General features: G+C 39.4%; 1 protein-coding gene across 4 annotated transcripts in view; it reads right to left on the reverse strand.

The window, feature by feature from the left end:
* Window positions 1-18,761, reverse strand: part of KCTD3 (potassium channel tetramerization domain containing 3) — a 55,860-nt gene extending 37,099 nt beyond the window's left edge. Inside the window, exons 1-8 of one of the 4 annotated variants that reach the window (XM_041722482.1) lie at window positions 18,110-18,761; window positions 13,616-13,669; window positions 13,113-13,158; window positions 11,001-11,074; window positions 6,352-6,410; window positions 5,990-6,070; window positions 4,895-5,035; window positions 4,342-4,432 (exon numbers count right to left, since the gene is read on the reverse strand). In XM_041722482.1, coding sequence (XP_041578416.1) covers window positions 4,342-4,432; window positions 4,895-5,035; window positions 5,990-6,070; window positions 6,352-6,410; window positions 11,001-11,074; window positions 13,113-13,158; window positions 13,616-13,669; window positions 18,110-18,192 — 629 coding nt within the window. In that variant the 5' untranslated portion in view covers window positions 18,193-18,761. Of the gene's footprint in view, window positions 1-4,341; window positions 4,433-4,894; window positions 5,036-5,989; window positions 6,143-6,351; window positions 6,411-11,000; window positions 11,075-13,112; window positions 13,159-13,615; window positions 13,670-18,109 lie in introns of those variants that run through there. The other 3 variants (XM_041722481.1, XM_041722484.1, XM_041722483.1) reach the window with 3 other exon arrangements.
* Between the last annotated feature and the right edge of the window lie 232 nt (window positions 18,762-18,993).

Genomic DNA, 18,993 nt, shown 5'->3' on the forward strand with positions numbered 1-18,993 from the left:
GTCCATCCAAGCAAACCAAGACAAAGTAGTAATCTGGTATACATACCATTATGCATTCCAGTATCTTAGACAAGCAAATGAGTAAAATGTAGGGCTTTGGAAACCCTCAGATTTTAAAAGGTTTCTTTCTAAATGAAAAAATTTCATAAGCCTATTTTTCCCCATAAATAAAGACCTATCAGGGTTCAGATTTGCAGTTCAGTGAATATAAATGCTTTAATATTTCATTGTGATAAACATACCTATAATTTTTTTTCTGCCTTATCTGAATTTAAGTCTTTCAGACATGTATTCTACATGCTTATAGAGCCAGCCTTCATACATTCAGAACTTAGAGTTATGCAATCACAACAATGAGTGACATAAACTTTAACTATGAGTATCTATTTTTAAAGTTATACCAAACAAATATGCAAAAACAAAACTGTAAAGCTTTTATTTGCCTTGCCTAAAGAGAATAAACACAACATGAGGAAAATAAGTACCCGTTTATTTATATACTATTTGACATATTCATCACAAAAAACAAACTTCAGTATTCATAAATGATGAAGTACCTAAAGACCTAACTGGAATCACTTTAGCTTCGTTTTTGTTTAAAAATACAGCCACAATTCACAAAAATATGCAATTCAGCCTTCTTACTAATTGCAAGAACTAATTATTTCTGTAACTCCAAAGGAATACATAGAAAATGTACAATACTTTTAAAGAAAATGTACAATTTTTCCTAAGCATTATATGGTCTGCAATTACCCACTTCGGCCACCAGATGGCATCATGTGTTATGACAGACATGAAAATAATCATTTTAATAAACTCTAAGCATTTACCAACACTGAGATATGAAATATAGATCCTTTTAGGAACTGTCAAGCTGGACACAAAGCAGGGATTGCCAGAACTTTAAGAATGACAATATGCTGCTACATGGATGCAGACGTATACTCAGCTCTTAACAGTGTTCAATAAAGAGATGCTGTATTGATTTAATGAAGTGAACAATGTGATTTTGTGATCATTAATTTAGAAATACAATAAAACTGTATGTGATATAGTCTTTTGCAGAGATCATACTTCTACGTTATCTTTCTCTGTAAAAATTAGGGTACTATGAAATAAAGAGATGCTGAAAAAGAGTACAAGACTTGAGATAACGTACTCGAGAATAACATTAGAAAATTTGATTCAATATGATATGCGATACTTCTGTTTTAAGGTAAAATTAAATACAAAGCTGAATATATATATATATATATATATATATACACTTTATGATTTTCCAAACAAGTAATACAAAAGTAAAAATATGTAAAGTAAGACAGAATGAGCTCTGAAAAGCACTCCATCTTCTTCCTCCTGCTCACTGGACCAACACTATGAAATCAGGACAGCTATGCAAAGAATAGGATTATCTTCCTTATTATAATCTCAAAAAAATATAGTGGAACAATCATGCCTGATGACATTTTGAAACTTACTACATAAATACTGTACTTCAAATTTATGGGAATATATTAAACGTGAGAAAAACAAAAGAGAGTCTAAAATTAGATCCCAGTATACATATAAACATAAAGAAAAATAAAGGAGGGCATTCAAATTCAATGCAAAAGTATAATTTATGTGATATATAATCAGAACATAATTAGCTACTACCTATCTGAAAGAAAATAGATTCCTAAATCTCACACCATAAAGCAAAAGTAAATTCCACGTGGATTAAAGATCTAAAGAGAAATGCAAGATCAAAGAGGGCAGCAATTTACACAACTCTGGAGCACCTGAGGGGTGCAGTTGGTTGAGCATCTATTGGACTCTGAATTTCAGCTCAGGTCCAGGTCTTAGAGTTGTGAGATCAAGCCCTGGTCAAGCCCCCTGTCAGGCCTTTGTGCTCAGCAGGGAGTCTCCTGGAGATTCCCTCTCCTTCTGCCCCTCCCATTCGTGCTGGTTGTCTCTCTCAAATAAACAAACCTTAAAAAAAAAAAAAAAAAGGAAACCACTACTCTTCACTAATAAAGACACATAAAAGTAAAGCCTGAGAATGTAGAAAATTAGCGAATCTAGTTGAGAACATACAGGGATTCCATGTACTATTTCATTTCTTAGGGTTTTAAATTTATTAATATAAAAAGCTGTGGAAAAACAACTTGTGGAAAAGATTATACTATTAAAATAATTTGAATATTTCTTTTGAAATCTTTTTATTGCCACTGTGTTAAATGACTTAACTGTACATGAAGAAATGGAGTATGTCCTCAATTCTTTTTCTTTTGTCACTATGCATATTAGAAAGCAAAAGGTCATGGTCAAAAGCAAACACAAAGAATGGAAAATGTAACAGCATCCTTCTTCTATTTGTCACTCAGTGAGTAAAACTGTGCAAAACTCCATCTCTGTCTGGCAAGCAGCAATCTTTAGCACTGCTGAGCAATAACATCAGCTATACCTGGAAAACTGATTATAATTATTACATAATTCCTCTGCAATTTATCAATAAAAATATGTACGTAATATTTAAGCAAATAAAAAGGTGAAGTCTAGAATAGTTTCCTCACATTATTTATTATTTATCTTTTTTTAGTTTCTTCAATTTAGATCCGTAAGTTTATTTATTTTTTTTTTAGATCCGTAAGTTTAGTTCAAAACACTTCCTAAAAAAAAATTCCTTCTTTCAAATCAGTCTTGTTTCATATATAAAAGTCATCCCCCAGGATACGCAGGTGGCTCAGTGGTTGAGCATCTGCCTTAGGCTCCAGGGTGTGGTCCTGGGGTCCTTGGATTGAGTCCCACACTGGGCTCCCCTTGGGGAGCCTGTTTCTCCCTATGCCTATGTCTCTGCCCCTCTCTCTGTGTGTCTCATGAATAAATAAATAAAAACTTTAAAAAATAGTAAAAGTCATCCCCCAAAGAAATCATCCAAAGTCATTTCCATAGCATTTACTAATTAAAATAAAAAACAGAATGCTCTCAAAATGAAGTTTGCACTGAATCCCTACTACAGTGAAAATATAAAGCAGAGGGATGCCCGGGTGACTCAGTGGTTGAGAGTCTGCCTTAGGCTCAGGTTGTGATCCCGGGATTCTGGGATGGAGTCCCACGTCGGGCTCCCCACGGGGATCCTGCTTCTCCCTCTCCCTATGTCTCTAACTCTGTCTCTTATGAGCAAATAAATAAAATCTTTAAAAAAAAAAAAAAAAAAAGAAGAGAAAAGAAAAGAGAAAAAGCATAGATTACTGTTACAAAAGGCTTTTTTACACATATGGCAAACCTATCATAAAGTCAGATTAGAAAAGTATATCTGGGATCCTTTAAAATGTTATCTGTAAACTTTAGAAGACATTTTAAATATTTTTAATCTATTGTGGGTATTTTTAAAATCTAAACTTAGTAATGACAAATTGTTATATATTCTTTTATTTTTCAGCAGTTAAGTGGGATCACAGTCCAGGCTAGACTACCACAACCACTATACCATTCTATCATCAGTATCATCGTATACAGTGATTCTGAACTAAGAATCCTATCCCTTCTTCAATTTAAAAAACAGAATCACCAGTCTACACTCTTCCTAATTCTCTTTTAGTTTCTGAGCATGCAAGAATTAATAAAACCAAACTACCTTAAAAAAAAAAAAAAACTACCTCGTGTAAGTCTCACACAATATAGATATTAAACTGTATCACTTCTGCCCACAACTGTCCCACTTCACTACCTCACTCCCAACTATTTGATAGTCATGAGGAGTGGAGAGTCTTACTCTGTCCAACTACGGAGTACAAAGGACTGAAATCATTACAGACAGAAAATCACAGGGCTCATGTTAATAATACTGCCTAGTCATTTAATATAATAGTTGAATGATTCAGAAACTGAACATAATAATAAGCAAAAAGAAATAACTTCAAGATACCTCCAGTGATATCACAGTTGATATCAAGTGGGAAGTAGACAAAGGCTATCAGTAATACTTACCAACTTAGTTACAAAAATAAAAACAAACTAAACTTAGTGAAGAGATACAGAAGTGAGCAAAATATGCAGGAAAAAAATACGATGACTAGCCAACTCTTAAGTCCATAAATATAAAATCACAATAATTATTTTTTAAAAAGATTTTATTTATTCATGAGAGACACAGGGAGAGAGGCAGAGATATAGGCAGAGGGAAAAGCAGGCTCCATGCAGGGAACCCGACACAGGACTCGATCCTGGGACCATGAGATCACACCCTGAGCCAAAGGCAGACACTCAACCGTTGAGCCACCCAGGCGTCCCAAAATCACAATAATTAAAAACAACCCCCTCTCCACAAGTAAACCATTACTAGTTCTACAGTACCTGTAACACACAGCAAAATGGGCATATGCAGCTACAATCCAGTTGTGATGGCCAGCTACTATGAGAACTTTTCGGGGATCCACAGGAAATCCTGTTGGGTTTAGAAAAAGAAGTATTTTAGGTTCTAAAGCAAGGGTTGGTAAACTATGGCCCGCCCATTGGCCGTTTCCAATCACTTCTACCTATCTGGATAAAGTTTTGCTGAAAAACAGCCACGCGCATTTGTTTCCATGTTGTCCTCGGTCGTTTCCACGCTGCAATGGCAGAGGTGAACAGTTCTGACAGAGCCTAAAATGTTTACTGTCTGCTTCTTTATATAAAAAGCTTGCCAACCCCTAGTCTAGAGATTGAGAGCAAACTGATATCACATACTTTTTAAGTAAAAATTATCTTACAGGAGACTTTTCAAGATATAAATATTAAAAAGAAAGACGAGGCAAAGATTACATTCTAAAAAACTAATTACTTGGTATTACTCAGAACTAAAAACATATGTTTTTTTTTTTTTTGGTTTTGTTTTGGTTTTTTGTCTGTTTCTGGGGTCTTTGCTTACCTAGCCGAACAGTCTCTTCCCCGGTACCGGAGACAGCAGGCTGGGCTCCGTTTCCCCGAGCTTCACCTTCTGTAGAATTTAGTCCATTCCTAGAGCCAGCAGAGGACCTAGTTGTGTTGTTTATTTTACGACTGGGAATACCTATAAAAAGAAATCATAAGATACATTTATTTCTAAGTTTCAGGTACTAAAAATTCAAAATTTCACATTATAACAAAGAAACATATAAATGTGAATTTCACCACAGCCATGCTACACCTTCCAATATAGCAATTTATGGCAAGTGATTTAATTATCATAAAAAACAACAAAATGAAAATGAAATAAATTCTTTTAACAGATTTCTGATACTTATCATGTTATATGTAATAAATAAAATAAAAATAATAAGTTTTACTTTATTATATTCCATTTTCAGCTCGCTCTAGGTTCCTGAAATAAGCCATTAATCCATCCAGTCTGTCACCAGTGTTTATAGTACAGTTGCTTTGTGTTAGGTACAACATACTCATGGAAATTTCTTTACAGATAAATTGCCCCTTGCTTCCAGTGTCTTTTATTTGACAGGTGAATCTTTTTTGGAAGGAAATCTTGCTCAGAAGCCCACCTTAACACAGGCAAAGGCAAAAGTCTTGCAGCTGACCAAGGCAGGGGCAAGGAGGACGCGCTGCACCTGCCTCTCTGCTGTACACTGACCTATCTCTCTGCACAGCTCCTGCGGTTCTACAGAAAGGACAGCCAACTGACAACCAGTCCTGGAACAAAGGGGCTGGCAAACTATGGGCCAGGGCTGTTGATGTCAACAGAGCTGCTCTGGTATCATCTATTCACTTCCCCAGAAATGGCAGAATGGAGTGGTTGCCACGCAGATGTTCTAGCTCGCGAGCCTGTCTGGCCTTTTACAGATAAGAAAAAGTTTGGCACATCCCTGCTCTGACATACAGGATAGTATGACTTCTGTTAAAGTTCTCGACATTTCTGGGATCTTTAGACCTGAGAAACTCAATCATCGAGGAAGAGACTTTCCTCTATGTATGCTTGTGCCTTGCTTACTGATTAAAAAAAAAATTTAAAGACTAAATAAAGTAGAAGTACCTGGTGGAGGCAAATAACCATGAAAAAGGACACTGCCGCAAGATGAGCGCTCCAATTCTTCACACAGGAGAAGCCTTCTTACTGAAAACATTTCAAAGCAAACTTGTCAAGAGTACATGCAAACAGAAAAATAGTACTCCATTTTTATTGTCTCTAGTTTGAGAGGGTAAGGAAAGAAAAGAAAATGTTTAAGTTAAATCTTAAATCAGTTGACATCTATTTACTATGAGAAACCACAAAATGTAAGAAGCACACTGAACTCATCCATCTAAAAATAGGACCTGGTATAAAATCCATTTCAGGAGGCAAGTTTGCTATGCGAAAGGCCAAATCATAAATACAAACTATCAGACAACACATACCTAGTGGAGTGATTCCATAAAATTCTGCTTCATGCCTGAGAACATTAATACTTACTCCCCTATAAAAACAAAAACAAAAACAAAAACAAATAAATGATATATATCCTCTAGCACCAGCAACTTAGTTTATCATCTGAAGCAGAAGGAAAAAGTACTAGGTTCTTAATGTGAACAAAGTCGTAAGGTTTTAAAATTTACTTTTCTCTTAAAATCTTTGTCATTTTAAAAAGCCTAAATAATAAAATAAAAATTCATGCCAACAAAAATATTTCCTCACTTAAAAATCATTCCTATGTAGGTGAATTGGGTGACTGAGAGATTAGGGCTTCAAAGGACTAGTACAAGTAAATTATCAAGAAGTATCTAATAAAACAACCAAGAGTAGAAGCCATTCTTGTATGGCATTAACTGCTTTTCAATTTTCATAATTATTTCTATACATATTTTAAACTTCCCAATTACACTATAAAGCTCCCTACAAGTACAAATCTACTTCTATTTTTGTATACCTTGCACAGTGCTTGTTCACAATTAATTATGTAATAAATATTTGTTGAACAAAGTAATTCCTATCAACGACTCCTCATTAGAACAGAAATAAAAACAAAATATAAAGCAAAAGTAGGGGGAAAAAGACTAGCCTTAAAAAGGGCTAGGCTAATCAGATGCTATAGTACAGGTAAACAATATGAAAATATTAAGTAAAAAGAAATTAAGAGTTTACAATACTAATGATTAATTTTAGGTTTCAGTTATAATCTGTCCTTACTTAAAAAATATTGCCTGGGCAGAAATTAGAGTGGGTATCACTACAGATATCGTGGAAATTAAAAGGACAACAAAGAAATAATATGAACAAATCTGTTTTTATAAATTTAATAACCTAGATGGAATGGACCAATTCCATTAAAGATACAATTTGCTAAAACTCACACAAGAAATGAGACAATATGAATAAACCTATATCTAATAAAGGAAATGAATCAATAATTAATAATCTTCCAAAATGGAAAGCAACAGGTCCAGAAGCATTCACTAGTGAATTCTACCAAACATTTAAGGAAGAAATCATACCAATTCTCTATAATCTCTTTCAGAAGAAAGGAACAAAGGAATACTTCCTAACTCATTTTATGAGGTCGGCATTATCGTAATACCAAAATCAAAGACATTACAAGAAAACTATAGAATAGTATCTCTCATGAACACTGTGCAAAAATTCTCAACAATGCCATAAAGCAAGAAAACTGAAATAAAGGTACACAGATTAGAAAGGAAGACACAACTGTTATTCACAGATGACATGATTATCTATGGTGAAAACCCAAAAGAACAGACAAACATCTCCTGGAACTAATAAATGATTATAGTAAGGTTGCAGGATACAAGGTTAGTATAAAAAAGTCAATTGCTATGTACCAATAATGAACAATGCAATTTAAAATTAAGAAAACAATACCATTTACATTAGCACCAAAAAGAAATTAAAATAGTTAGGTATAAATCTAACAAAAATATGTAAGATCTATATGAAGCAACCTACATAACTCTAATGAACAAAATCAAAGAACCAAGTAAATGGAAAGGTATTCCATATTCAAGGGTTGGATTACTCAGTATTATTAAGACGTCAGTTCCTCCCAGCTTCATCTAAAATTCAATTAAGTCCTAGTCAAAATTCTAGCAAGTTATTTTATAGATAATGATAAACTGATTTTAAAGTTTATATGGAGGGCACCTGGGTGGCTCAGATGGATAAGCATCGCCTTCAACCCAGGTCATGATCCCAGGGTCCTGGATCAAGTGCCTTATAGGGCTCCCTGCTCATCGGGGAACATGCTTCTTCTCACCTTCCCTCTGCCATTCCCCCTGCTTGTGCTCTCTCTCTGTCAAATACATAAATAAAATCTAAAAAAAAAAAAAAAATTTCTTTGGAGACTTAAGACTCAATAGGAGAATAAAGTTGGAGGACTGCCAATATTCAACTACAAGATTTACCATAAAGCTATAGTAATCAAAACAATGTGGTATCAGTGAAAGAAAAAACAATCTGAAAAGCCCATACTCTATATTATTCCCTATATATGACATTCCAGAAAAGGCAAAATTATGGAGATAGTAAAAAAGATTAATGGTTGCATGGAGTGGGAATCAATGGGCACAGCACAAAAGATATTTAGGGTAGCACAGTAATAAAATGATGGACATGGGTCATTTCACAGTTGTCTAAACTCACAGAATGCACAACACCTTGAGTTAACTATCATGTAAACTATGAGCTTTGGGTGGTTTATGATGTGTCACTATAGGTTCATCTTTGGTTAAAAAAAAAAAAAATCCATTCCAGTGAGTGATGTTGATAACAGGGGAGGTTATGCATGTGTGGGAGCTGGAGATGCATGGGAGATCTCTATATCTTACTCTCAATTTTGCTGTAAACCTAAAACTCTTCTAAAAAAAGGTCTTCAAAAAGAGAGAAAAAATTCCCTGTGTTTAATAAACACATGCAACTGCAATATTAAATTGCTTTTATTTGTCAAATTGGTTAGGACTGGTTTAACACAAAAACAGTTACAACTTTCTTATTCTATTTCAAAACCATTTGTGTTAACAGTACAATAGTACTGGCTAATTACAAGGTAGCTCAGGATACAATAGTTCTTGAAAAACTCCAGTCTCCTAAGGAGGACAAGAAAACAAATATGGTAAGTTATATACAGTGTGATAAGGGCAACACAAGAATTTGATGGCAGGTAGAGAATTAAAACACAGTATTTTTTTTTTTTTTTTAAGATTTTATTTATGAGAGAGAGAGAGGGAGAGAGAAAGAGAGATAGAGACACAGGCAGAGGGAGAAGCAGGCTCCATTCAGGGAGCCCGATGATGTGGGACTCAATCCCAGGACTCCAGGATCACGCCCTGGGCCGTAGGCGGCGCTAAACCGCTGAGTCACCCGGGCTGCCCAAAACACAGTATTTTTAAAATTCTTTCCTATCTTCTTTTGAAAGGTACTGCTCAGGGCAGCCTGGGTGGCTCAGCGGTTTAGCGCCGCCTACGGCCCAGGACGTGATCCTGGAGTCCTGGGATTCAGTCCCATATCGGGCTCCCAGAATGGAGCCTGCTTCTCCTCCTGCCTGTGTCTCTGCCTGTGTGTCTCATGAATAAATAAAATCTTTAAAAAAACAACAAAAAAAAAAAGGTACTACTCAGAAAATTTTAATTTGCTAGGCCTCTTTAAATAAAATAAGGCAACAACTTATAAGTAGAGCACTCAATAAATACAAATATTTTTACTTCTAGCTAATTCTGCTTTCCTGAATAATCTAAATTGTGTATCAGTCAACTAGGATACTGACTAGAAGTAAATTTAGGCTTCTTTGATCAAATGCTATGGGTCAAAATAACTTTACTCAAGAAGTAGTAGGTAACTTATTTGCTGTCTCCATCAAGAAAAAAACAAAAGCTCCAATTAACTACTTTATATTTTATTCATTCAATAAATACCTATTGAAAAGCTACTATATGTACTATTTTAACACTGGAAAAATCACAGGAAACAAACCAGACTAAAAAATTATCGTCACCTTTAAGGAGCTCAAATTCCAGTGAATGTAAGCCAAAAATTATACAGTATTATAGAGAAGCAGTTCAAATAAACAGGTTTTTTTTTTCAATTTTTTAAAAAGATTTTATTTTTTGGTAATCTCTACACCCAATGTGGGACTCAAACTCACAACCCTGAGATCAAGAGTCACATGCTCTACCGACTGAGCCAGACAGGCACCCCTAAACAATTAGAATTTTAAAAACTCTATGTATAAAAGTATAAAGAGATCCTCAGTAAAAGTTCACTGGGAATATACTGAATAAAAGAACAATAAAATACAAATTAAGACTAAATTCTTGGTAGGAATACAGACTACAGCAAAATTAAAGACATTACTTAAGTGGTCATTCATTTATCTACAAAAACCCATGTTAGATCCTGGAAATAGAGAGTACAATGCTTGCTCTGTTGGAATTTACAATCAAAAAGAAGAGAGACTAATGAAAATGGAATATATGTAAGGAATGCTGTAGTAGTGGCAGGACAGGTAACCACGAAGACCTGTATCAGGTGGACACAACAAAGATCACTGAAGAAGTCAGGATTAAGCCAAGACCAGAAAGTGGTGAAACTATCAAAGCAAGCAAGAGAAATTACGCAACAAAGATCACTGAAGAAGTCAGGATTAAGCCAAGACCAGAAAATGGTGAAACTATCAAAGCAAGCAAGAGAAATTATGCAGGCGCAAAATGATAGAGAGCCTTCAGGAACAATGAAGTCCCAAATCCCTAGCCATTAATCCAAGCACATACTAAAAAGGAGTTTTAAGCAGAGTAGCAACCAGATAAGATTTATACTTTTAGAAAATTATTTTGGCTACAGTGTGGAAAACGAGTTAGAGGAAAGGAGGAATGAAGCCAGGAAAGTGTTTAGGAAGCTGTTGACAGTAGTCTAGAGGAAGAGAAGATGGTGGCCTCTATCTGGGAGTTTAATTTTGAGGTAACTTTCAATCAAAAATAATCTGGGGGGGGGAGCTTTCTCTTCACAAAATATACTAAAACCACATCACTAAGAATTTACTCTAAAAGAATGCATTTCTTACCGTAAGTCTAGCTCTTTTGTCCGAAGAAAATTTAAAATGGGTGCAAATGCTGCTGGATCTCGATCAATAAATATCTGGAAATAAAGAATTGTTTTATTTTTTTTTAAAGAATTGTTCTTTTTGCAAATTATAAATTTAACTTTAATATGTGTAACACAACTGTAGGGAACAAATACTGATTTAAATTCTATATCTGATTCCACTCTTCAATTTGAATGTTTCTAAAGCTGGAATGCAGTTTTAACTGTATGCATTCAATGTAGTATTAGCTCCCCACCCCAAAAACCTCTTAGTATATTGATAATAGTTTAATTTGTAGGGAAAATGGCATCTATTATTGATATCTTTGGTAAGAGTGACACCTGAGGGAAAATTTTTATCTGAAATATACTAGAATTCAGTAAATACTTCTAGAACATCATGAATAACTCCTTATGTTATCATTAATTATTGGTGACAGTGATTGTGACTTACATAATTTGTGATTCATATGTGAATCATTAGAACAATGTACTTTTATAATACACACACTGGTAATCAAGAAAAGTCAATATTGCACATTGCTGTCAAAACTGTAAAAGGGGGGTGCCTGGGTGGCTCAGACAGTTATGGGTCTGTTTTTAGCTCAGATCATGATCTCAGGGTCCTGAGATCGAGCCCCCCATCAGGCTGGGCTCCCTGTTCAGCAGGGAGTCTGCTTCTCCTTTTCCCTCTGCCCCTGCCTCTCTCCCAGCTTTTACTTTCATTCTCTCTCTTAAAAAAAAAAATTGGAAAAGAATATTATTCTCATAACACTTATACATCCCATTATCTCAATTTCCTCAAGAGCTAGGTAGGGATGGGAGATAACAAAGAAACATTTCTTGGGCAACTGTAAAAGAGGGGTGCCGGGTGGCTCAGTGGTTTAGTGCCGCCTTCAGCCCAGGGCGTGGTCCTGGAGACCCAGGATAGAGTCCCATGTCAGGGTCCCTGAATGGAGCCTGCTTCTCCCTCTGCCTGTGTCTCTGCCCCCTCTTTCCTCTCTCTCTCTGTGTCTCTCATGAATAAATAAATAAAATCTTTTAAAAAAATGTATTAAAACCATAGAATACATACCAAGAAAATAAAGTGCTTTAGAAAATATGAAATATATAATTGATAATTTTCTTCAGGAATGTAGACTAACACTATTTTGAATCAATTATAAAAATCTGAACCATAAAACTGAACACTTTTTAAAGCTTAGGTTAATCAATTAGATAGGGGAATGACAGCTTAACAGTAAAGCTCTTTTTATACTATGATTACATTTATACAATGAATGAGGCTGTTCTAGCTTCATAAATTTTTGCTTTTGTTTTTATTAGAATAAGAGGTTGGAGAAGCACCACAGATCAGTGGAGAGCTTACTACTGATGGCTTTTTTTATAATCTCACATGGAAATACTTGTTTTTGCTGCCTTATTTCATCTCCAGATCCCATGACGGCAAATAAATACCTCTGGCCAGTTTGTTGCCTCCAAACAGAAAGCTCTTTTTTTTTTTTTTTTTGGTTTTGAGAGTACTAGCCATTTACATTCAATGTTGCACGCAGCATAACTGCTTTTTACATTCATAAGCCAATATTTTTGTAGTAAAACCTAATAGTTCTTTCCTTCCTCATTTTGCCATAGCTGCACAAATTCTTAATATTATTCTCCAAAATAAAGAAATCGAAAAAAAAAGAAAAAAAAAAAAAAGAAATCGTAGGGTTTTCTAATTTACAATATCTTACCATTCTAATTCAATAATCAAAATATTTTAGTATTTATATTCATTCATCTATTTATTGCTAAAGTTTTAATTACTGATTAAAAGTATTTCCTGACAAAGTAAGCTCATATCCTTAAATCTAATCATAAATAATTAAAACACTATATAACTTCCACTTAGGAGTTCTCTTCTATTAATTACAGAAGAACTATATACAAGAAATAAAACACTTTTTAAGTACATATATGTCACTTTCATTTAGTGGTTATTAAAAGATTAGTTTTCCTATCTGTTTTCTTAGAGTCACTATACAATAAGGGTCAAGCATTATAAGCATTAGTTGATTCAATTTAGGAACATATATCAACATCTTATACTCACAGCACCAGTTTCATCTCGAAGTGTTGAAATTCTTCCACTCAGCAAACTAAAAGACATGAACAATAAACCAGAGTTAGTTCTATAGTCTGAGTATGAATAAAAAAATGCACCAATTCTTTATCAACAAAGACCAACACAAATAAATCATCCTATCTCCAAAAGAAAATACAATATTTTAAATTCTAAGAGCTAAGATTTTTTCTTTAAACATTTTTTAAAATTTTTTTTATTTATTTATGATAGTCACAGAGAGAGAGAGAGAGAGGCAGAGACACAGGCAGAAGGAGAAGCAGGCTCCATGCACCGGGAGCCCGACGTGGGATTCGATCCCGGGTCTCCAGGATCGCGCCCTGAGCCAAAGGCAGGCGCCAAACCGCTGCGCCACCCAGGGATCCCAAGCTAAGATTTTTTATTCAAGAAATAAAAACATTAACTAGAAAAAGGAAATTTTTATCATTTTAATGATCAAGTTCTTAAAAAATGGTATCAAATATATGAAATACCTGGAAAAAAAAGAATCCGGAATCCACATAAGAGTTTGTCTTGAGGTACTAAATCTGCAATTAAAAATTATCTGGTATTATAAATGAGGATTTTAAATTTCAGTGCTTTAATTTAAATTTAATTTAAATTTAATTTAAATTCCTGCTTTAATATGCCGACTAATAAATTACAAGTTGTTGCACAGCTATAGCTGTATCAATTATGTACATTTATTATTTAAAAATTTTGCCACTTTCAATTCAGAGTTAAGATTATTCAAAGAGCTCTCAACGAAAACAAATAACTAACTCACTGACAACGCTTCTTAAACACTACTTTCCAGCATGGCTATCTGGTGAAGAATCAACAGTAAGCCCATCACAAGTCCAAACTTCTCAACATGACATTCAAAATTATCCTCAGATCCCGTTTCATCTCTTCCACATGAATGTTTTCTCATCTAATAAGACAGTACTTCAATACCCCCAGACAATTCATGCTTACTACCATTTCAGTATCTTTATCTCCACTTGAGCAACCTCTTCATTTCCAAATTCCATCTATTTTCTTGATACCACTCAGGTTTTACCTTCTCCTTAATGGCTTTTCCAAATATTCTATCCTATAGTAGCTTTTTGAGCTTTTACTGCATTCATTCCTTCAAAAACTGCTCAGTAAATAACTCATTGTCCTGAGGCTAACTGCCATTTGATCAAGTCCAAATTGTCTTATTACCACCAATTCTGGAGGGGACTTTTATCACAGACTAGGTAACAAACAACCTATGCATTATTTTACTCTCTGTTGCCATCACCCTGTGTCCTCACACAGAGGAGAGCCTAAAAGACTTGTTTTTCTCCACATTCATTATCTAGCATTATATGACTGTTTTAAAGCAGTCTCTAACCATTAATCAATTAAGAAAGGATCTAAGTAGTTTATTCAAGAAACCATGGCAAATTTTCCCAAGTGCATATTTTAGCAGAATCTTAAAAAATGAGGAACAGATTACAACTAGCCAAGGTAAACTGACTTGGCCAAATAAATAAAAGCAAGTCCAGTAAATGGCAAACTGAAGGATACAAGGATCCACTGCAAAACAAAAACAAAAACAAAAACAAAAAACCCTGTATTCTGAAAGCTAACAAATTAATTTCCAAATAAAGTCATTATAATTTGTGATCTTTCATGTTTACTGACTGTTCAGCAAATTGTTTGCCAGATAACTCAAATTTTGTGTTACTTAGAAAATTACACAGGTCTGCTTACAGTTTATTAGCAATTTCAATTATAATCAGCAGTTTGGGTAGGTTTAGTAATCTGAAATCTCTGGGCAGAGCAACTAGATCTTCACCCACATCGATTTTTTCTTTATTCAAACAAGAAGAAGGCAAATACGGAAAAACAAAGACAAAAAAAACTCAAAGATCTTCAAAACTAAGTTCCAAGTATGACTTTATAAAAATGATGTTTAAAATCACATATGATAAGCATAATTTTCTGCAACATATATGAAAACCTCTTCTAATGTTTTTTATCGCATATCCACAGTGGGCCAAGTAAAGGGCGATGTCCATCTGTTCTCAGCAAAAATGTCACTAAAAACATTAGCATATCCACATTTAGACTCTTGCCATTTGCCTCTAACTTGGAAGCAATCTAATTAAAATTATTTATTCTGCAATGTTACCATGCCACCAACCTTTGCATTTCTCATTTATTACTTCAAATTCCTTTATCAATCCTATAAGGTTGGTGTTATTATTGTCATTTACATCTTATGAAAACTAAGCACTAAAAAATAACTTGTCCTAGGTTGCTGAGTTAGAGTTTAAGCCTGGGAACTGGTACCCATATCTGCATGATTCCAAAGTCCTTTGTCTCTAAGTCCCCCACTAGCTGGTCCCAAACCTTTCTCGTGAGGCCTCAAATCATACTCATTCATAACAGAATTAATCACAAATAGAGTCATATTAGGTTTCTTTCACTTCTTTAGTGTTTTTTTTTTGTAAACAATGCCAATCCTAAATGCAAGCTCATCTCCTCCGCTTCCTGAATCACTCACAAAGCATTAAATAAATCATAAAAAATAACTGCTCATTTTTATAATTCGCGTATTTCCAATTTCATATCCTTCCTCTCTTGGAGTGGGTGAGGGGAAAGACCTTACCCTGTAGCATATGCTTCTCTGCTCACAATATACTCTCCTGAGTTTTATTCTATCACCCCAGAGCCTGGGTCCATTCTAGGCCACAGGTGGTTCTCCCAGTGGCAATTCCTCAACTTTAATGACAATGAAATCAGGATCTTTTTTTTTTTTTTTTCTTTACAATGGTTTAAGTGACTGTGTTAATATGTTTTGTACAACACAGAGATGACCTCTGGATCCCTTCCAGCTCTAAAACACTCCAAGAGTATATGATTCAAAGTAACTCAAGAAAATATCCTCAGCATACAGGGAGTCCTATGTTCTATTTTTTGTAAAGGCCATGTCATTACTTTTTTTTATAAACTATGTTATCCTAGCAAATTTAAAGCTTGTGGTTTTATTTCTCATTCCTATCTAACAACATTCATGCCTTCTAAATTGCTCAATCTAATAATACATTCACCTTATTTTGTATTCTTTGCTAATATCATCACTTAGGAAACTTAGAACCTGTTACCATCAAGTTCCATACACAGTAAAACAAAATAAAATGTTCCAGCTCCAAGATGGCTGCCTTTTAGGATTTAAAAGTATAAACTGAATTCTACAGTCATTAACAAGAATTCACTCATTATTAAATCACCCACTCTCAATATACAGTAAATAATAATACATTTAATTTTTATCATAATGGTGTACGTCCTTTAGAATACCTGAAAAGATAGCGGCAGTCTACAGAAATTAGGGCTGTGTGCAGGGATTTTAAGGGGCTGCACTGCTGCTCCTCAGCATTAACAAACACTGAACGCCAGCTCTCGTGGGGTATTCCATTCTTTGCATCCAGAAATGACCAAACTTGCAAAAATGTTATGTGATTTTAGGGGGAAAAAGTCTTTCTTTTTCTTCCATCGGGAGCCATAAACCTTCAGAAGATGGGTATCTATATGGCACGGTAATGTCCCATCTTACACTGCTAAACAGTTTTGCTTCCCGGTGCTCGGGAAAAGAAAGAACAGGGAAGGAATGAAGAATTACTGTTTCTTGCACTGAATTCTCTAGCACACTTAGAAAATGACTGAATGTTTAGGATTAAAACACGACACATTTTATTCCTACGGTTCACACTGCTGCTGTTCCGCGCTTAAAAAAAAATACTGGTCAGGTCTTGGATGTTGAAACCCCGTGATATTCTGGAAGGACCTCGTCGTTCATCTCCTACCAAGCTTGAGACTCCACCAACCCCTTCCTTCCAACAGAGCTGGCAAAGTCCCATTTCTGAGAAGGGTGAGTCATAAACCATAGCAAATCCACAAAAACTGACCCCCCCCGCCCCCCCCCAAGCTCAATAAAAGGCAGAGGCAGGGGGCGGAAGGCCGGGACAGGAGGAGGGGGCCACACGTGCGCGCCAGGCTGCGCAGGGCCAACCGCGGCCACCGCAGCTCGCGACCGGCTCCTTCCATGCCCCGCGCAGACCCTGAGCACGCCGACCCCGCACCCCCGCGTCAGGGGGCACCGGGGCGGAGGCAGGCTCAGGTGCAAGAGCCAAGCCGCAAGGCCAGGCTTCCGCAGAACGCGCTCAAGTACACCGCTCCGGTGCCTGCGCCTGAGCGCTCAGAACGGAGGGGGCGGGTCGGGGGCGGGGGCGGGGGGGCAAGGGCTGGCGTCCGAGGAGGGCGGCCCCCGGCGCACCGGCCCCGCTCGCCCCTCCCCTCCCGGGGCACAGACCTCCGCTCCGCCCCGCGCCCCCGCCTTCCCCACCCGCTCGCCTCCCACCTACGCCGGTCCCCGTCCCCGCGACACCCGGTCCCCCCCGCGGTCCCCCCGGACACCCGGTCCCCCCGACACCGGGTCCCGCCCACACCCGGTTCTCCCCCGACACCCGGGTCCCCCGGACACCCGGTTACCCCCCCCGCGGTCCCCCCGACACCGGGTCCCCCCCACACCCGGTACCCCCCCGCGGTCCCCCCCCGACACCCGGTACCCCCGACACCGGGTCCCCCCCACACCCGGTCCCCCCCGCGGTCCCCCCCGACACCCGGTCCCCCCCACACCCGGTCCCCCCCGCGGTCCCCCCGACACCCGGTCCCCCCCACACCCGGTCCCCCCCCGCGGTCCCCCCCACACCCGGTACCCCCCCACGGTCCCCCCGACACCCGGTCCCCCCGACACCCGGTCCCCCCCGACACCCGGTCCCCCCGACACCCGGTCCCCCCGACACCGGGTCCCCCCCGACACCCGGTCCCCCCAGACACCCGGTCCCCCCCGACACCCGGTCCCCCCGACACCCGGCCCCCCGACACCGGGTCCCCCCAGACACCCGTCCCCGCCCCCCTTAGCGGCCCCGCGCCCCTCCCCGCCGACTCACCTGGTCCCCCCCACGTTCAGCTGCACGATCTCGGCGCTGCCGGCCGCCGCCGCGGCGAAGCTGCCGCAGTGCCCTCCCGCCATCTCCGGCGGCTCCGGCCGCGCACGCCGCCCGCCCTCCCCGGCCGGGGCCGTGGGGCCCGAGGCGGAGGCCGCGGGAGCCCGAGGCGGCGGCGGCGGGGGCGGCGGCGGCGGCGGGGGCGGGGGCGGCAGGGCCAGCGGGGCGGCGGCGGCGGCGGCCGGAGGGCGGGAGGGGCGCGGGGCCTCCCCCACCTTCGCGGCGGCGGGGCCGAGCTCCCGGGCGGCCGCCTGGTCCCCTCCGCTCCCGCGGCGCCGGGGGGCGGCCCGGCCTCCGCCTCTCACGGCCTCCAGGCCGCAGGGCCGGCCCGGGCCTGTCCTAGCGCTCGGCAGCCGCCGCCACCGCCACCGCCACCGCCACGGCGGCCGCCGCAGCCGCAGCCTGCGCGGGACGAGGGGTCGCCGCTGGGGACAAAACACCGCCGCGCTCACCGCTTCGCCCGCGGCGGCGGCGGCGGCGGCGGCGGCAGGAAGGGCGGGGAGGAGCCTCGCGGCTGCGGCGCGCGGGGACGTGGGGAACGAGCTGCGGCCCGCCGGCCCCCCGCCCTGCCCACCGCCCCCCGCCGGCCGCCCGCCCTCCCTGCCCGCCGCGCCGCGCCGCCCCGCCCCGCCCGGGCTCGGACGTGCTGGCTCTCGGCCCGACTCCGCGCTGCCCGGCGGCGCTCCTGGCCCCACGCGGCTCGGACGTGGAGGCGGTCTCCGGGAGGCAGTGCTCGGTGCCTAGACCTGCGGAGAGAGCGCCAGGGCAAAGCCAACGCAACCTGGGCGCTTGAGGACTTTTTTTTTTTTTTTTAACAGCGTTTACCT

This window comes from Vulpes lagopus, chromosome 11 (assembly GCF_018345385.1).
Source record: "Vulpes lagopus strain Blue_001 chromosome 11, ASM1834538v1, whole genome shotgun sequence".
Classification (NCBI taxonomy): domain Eukaryota; kingdom Metazoa; phylum Chordata; class Mammalia; order Carnivora; family Canidae; genus Vulpes; species Vulpes lagopus.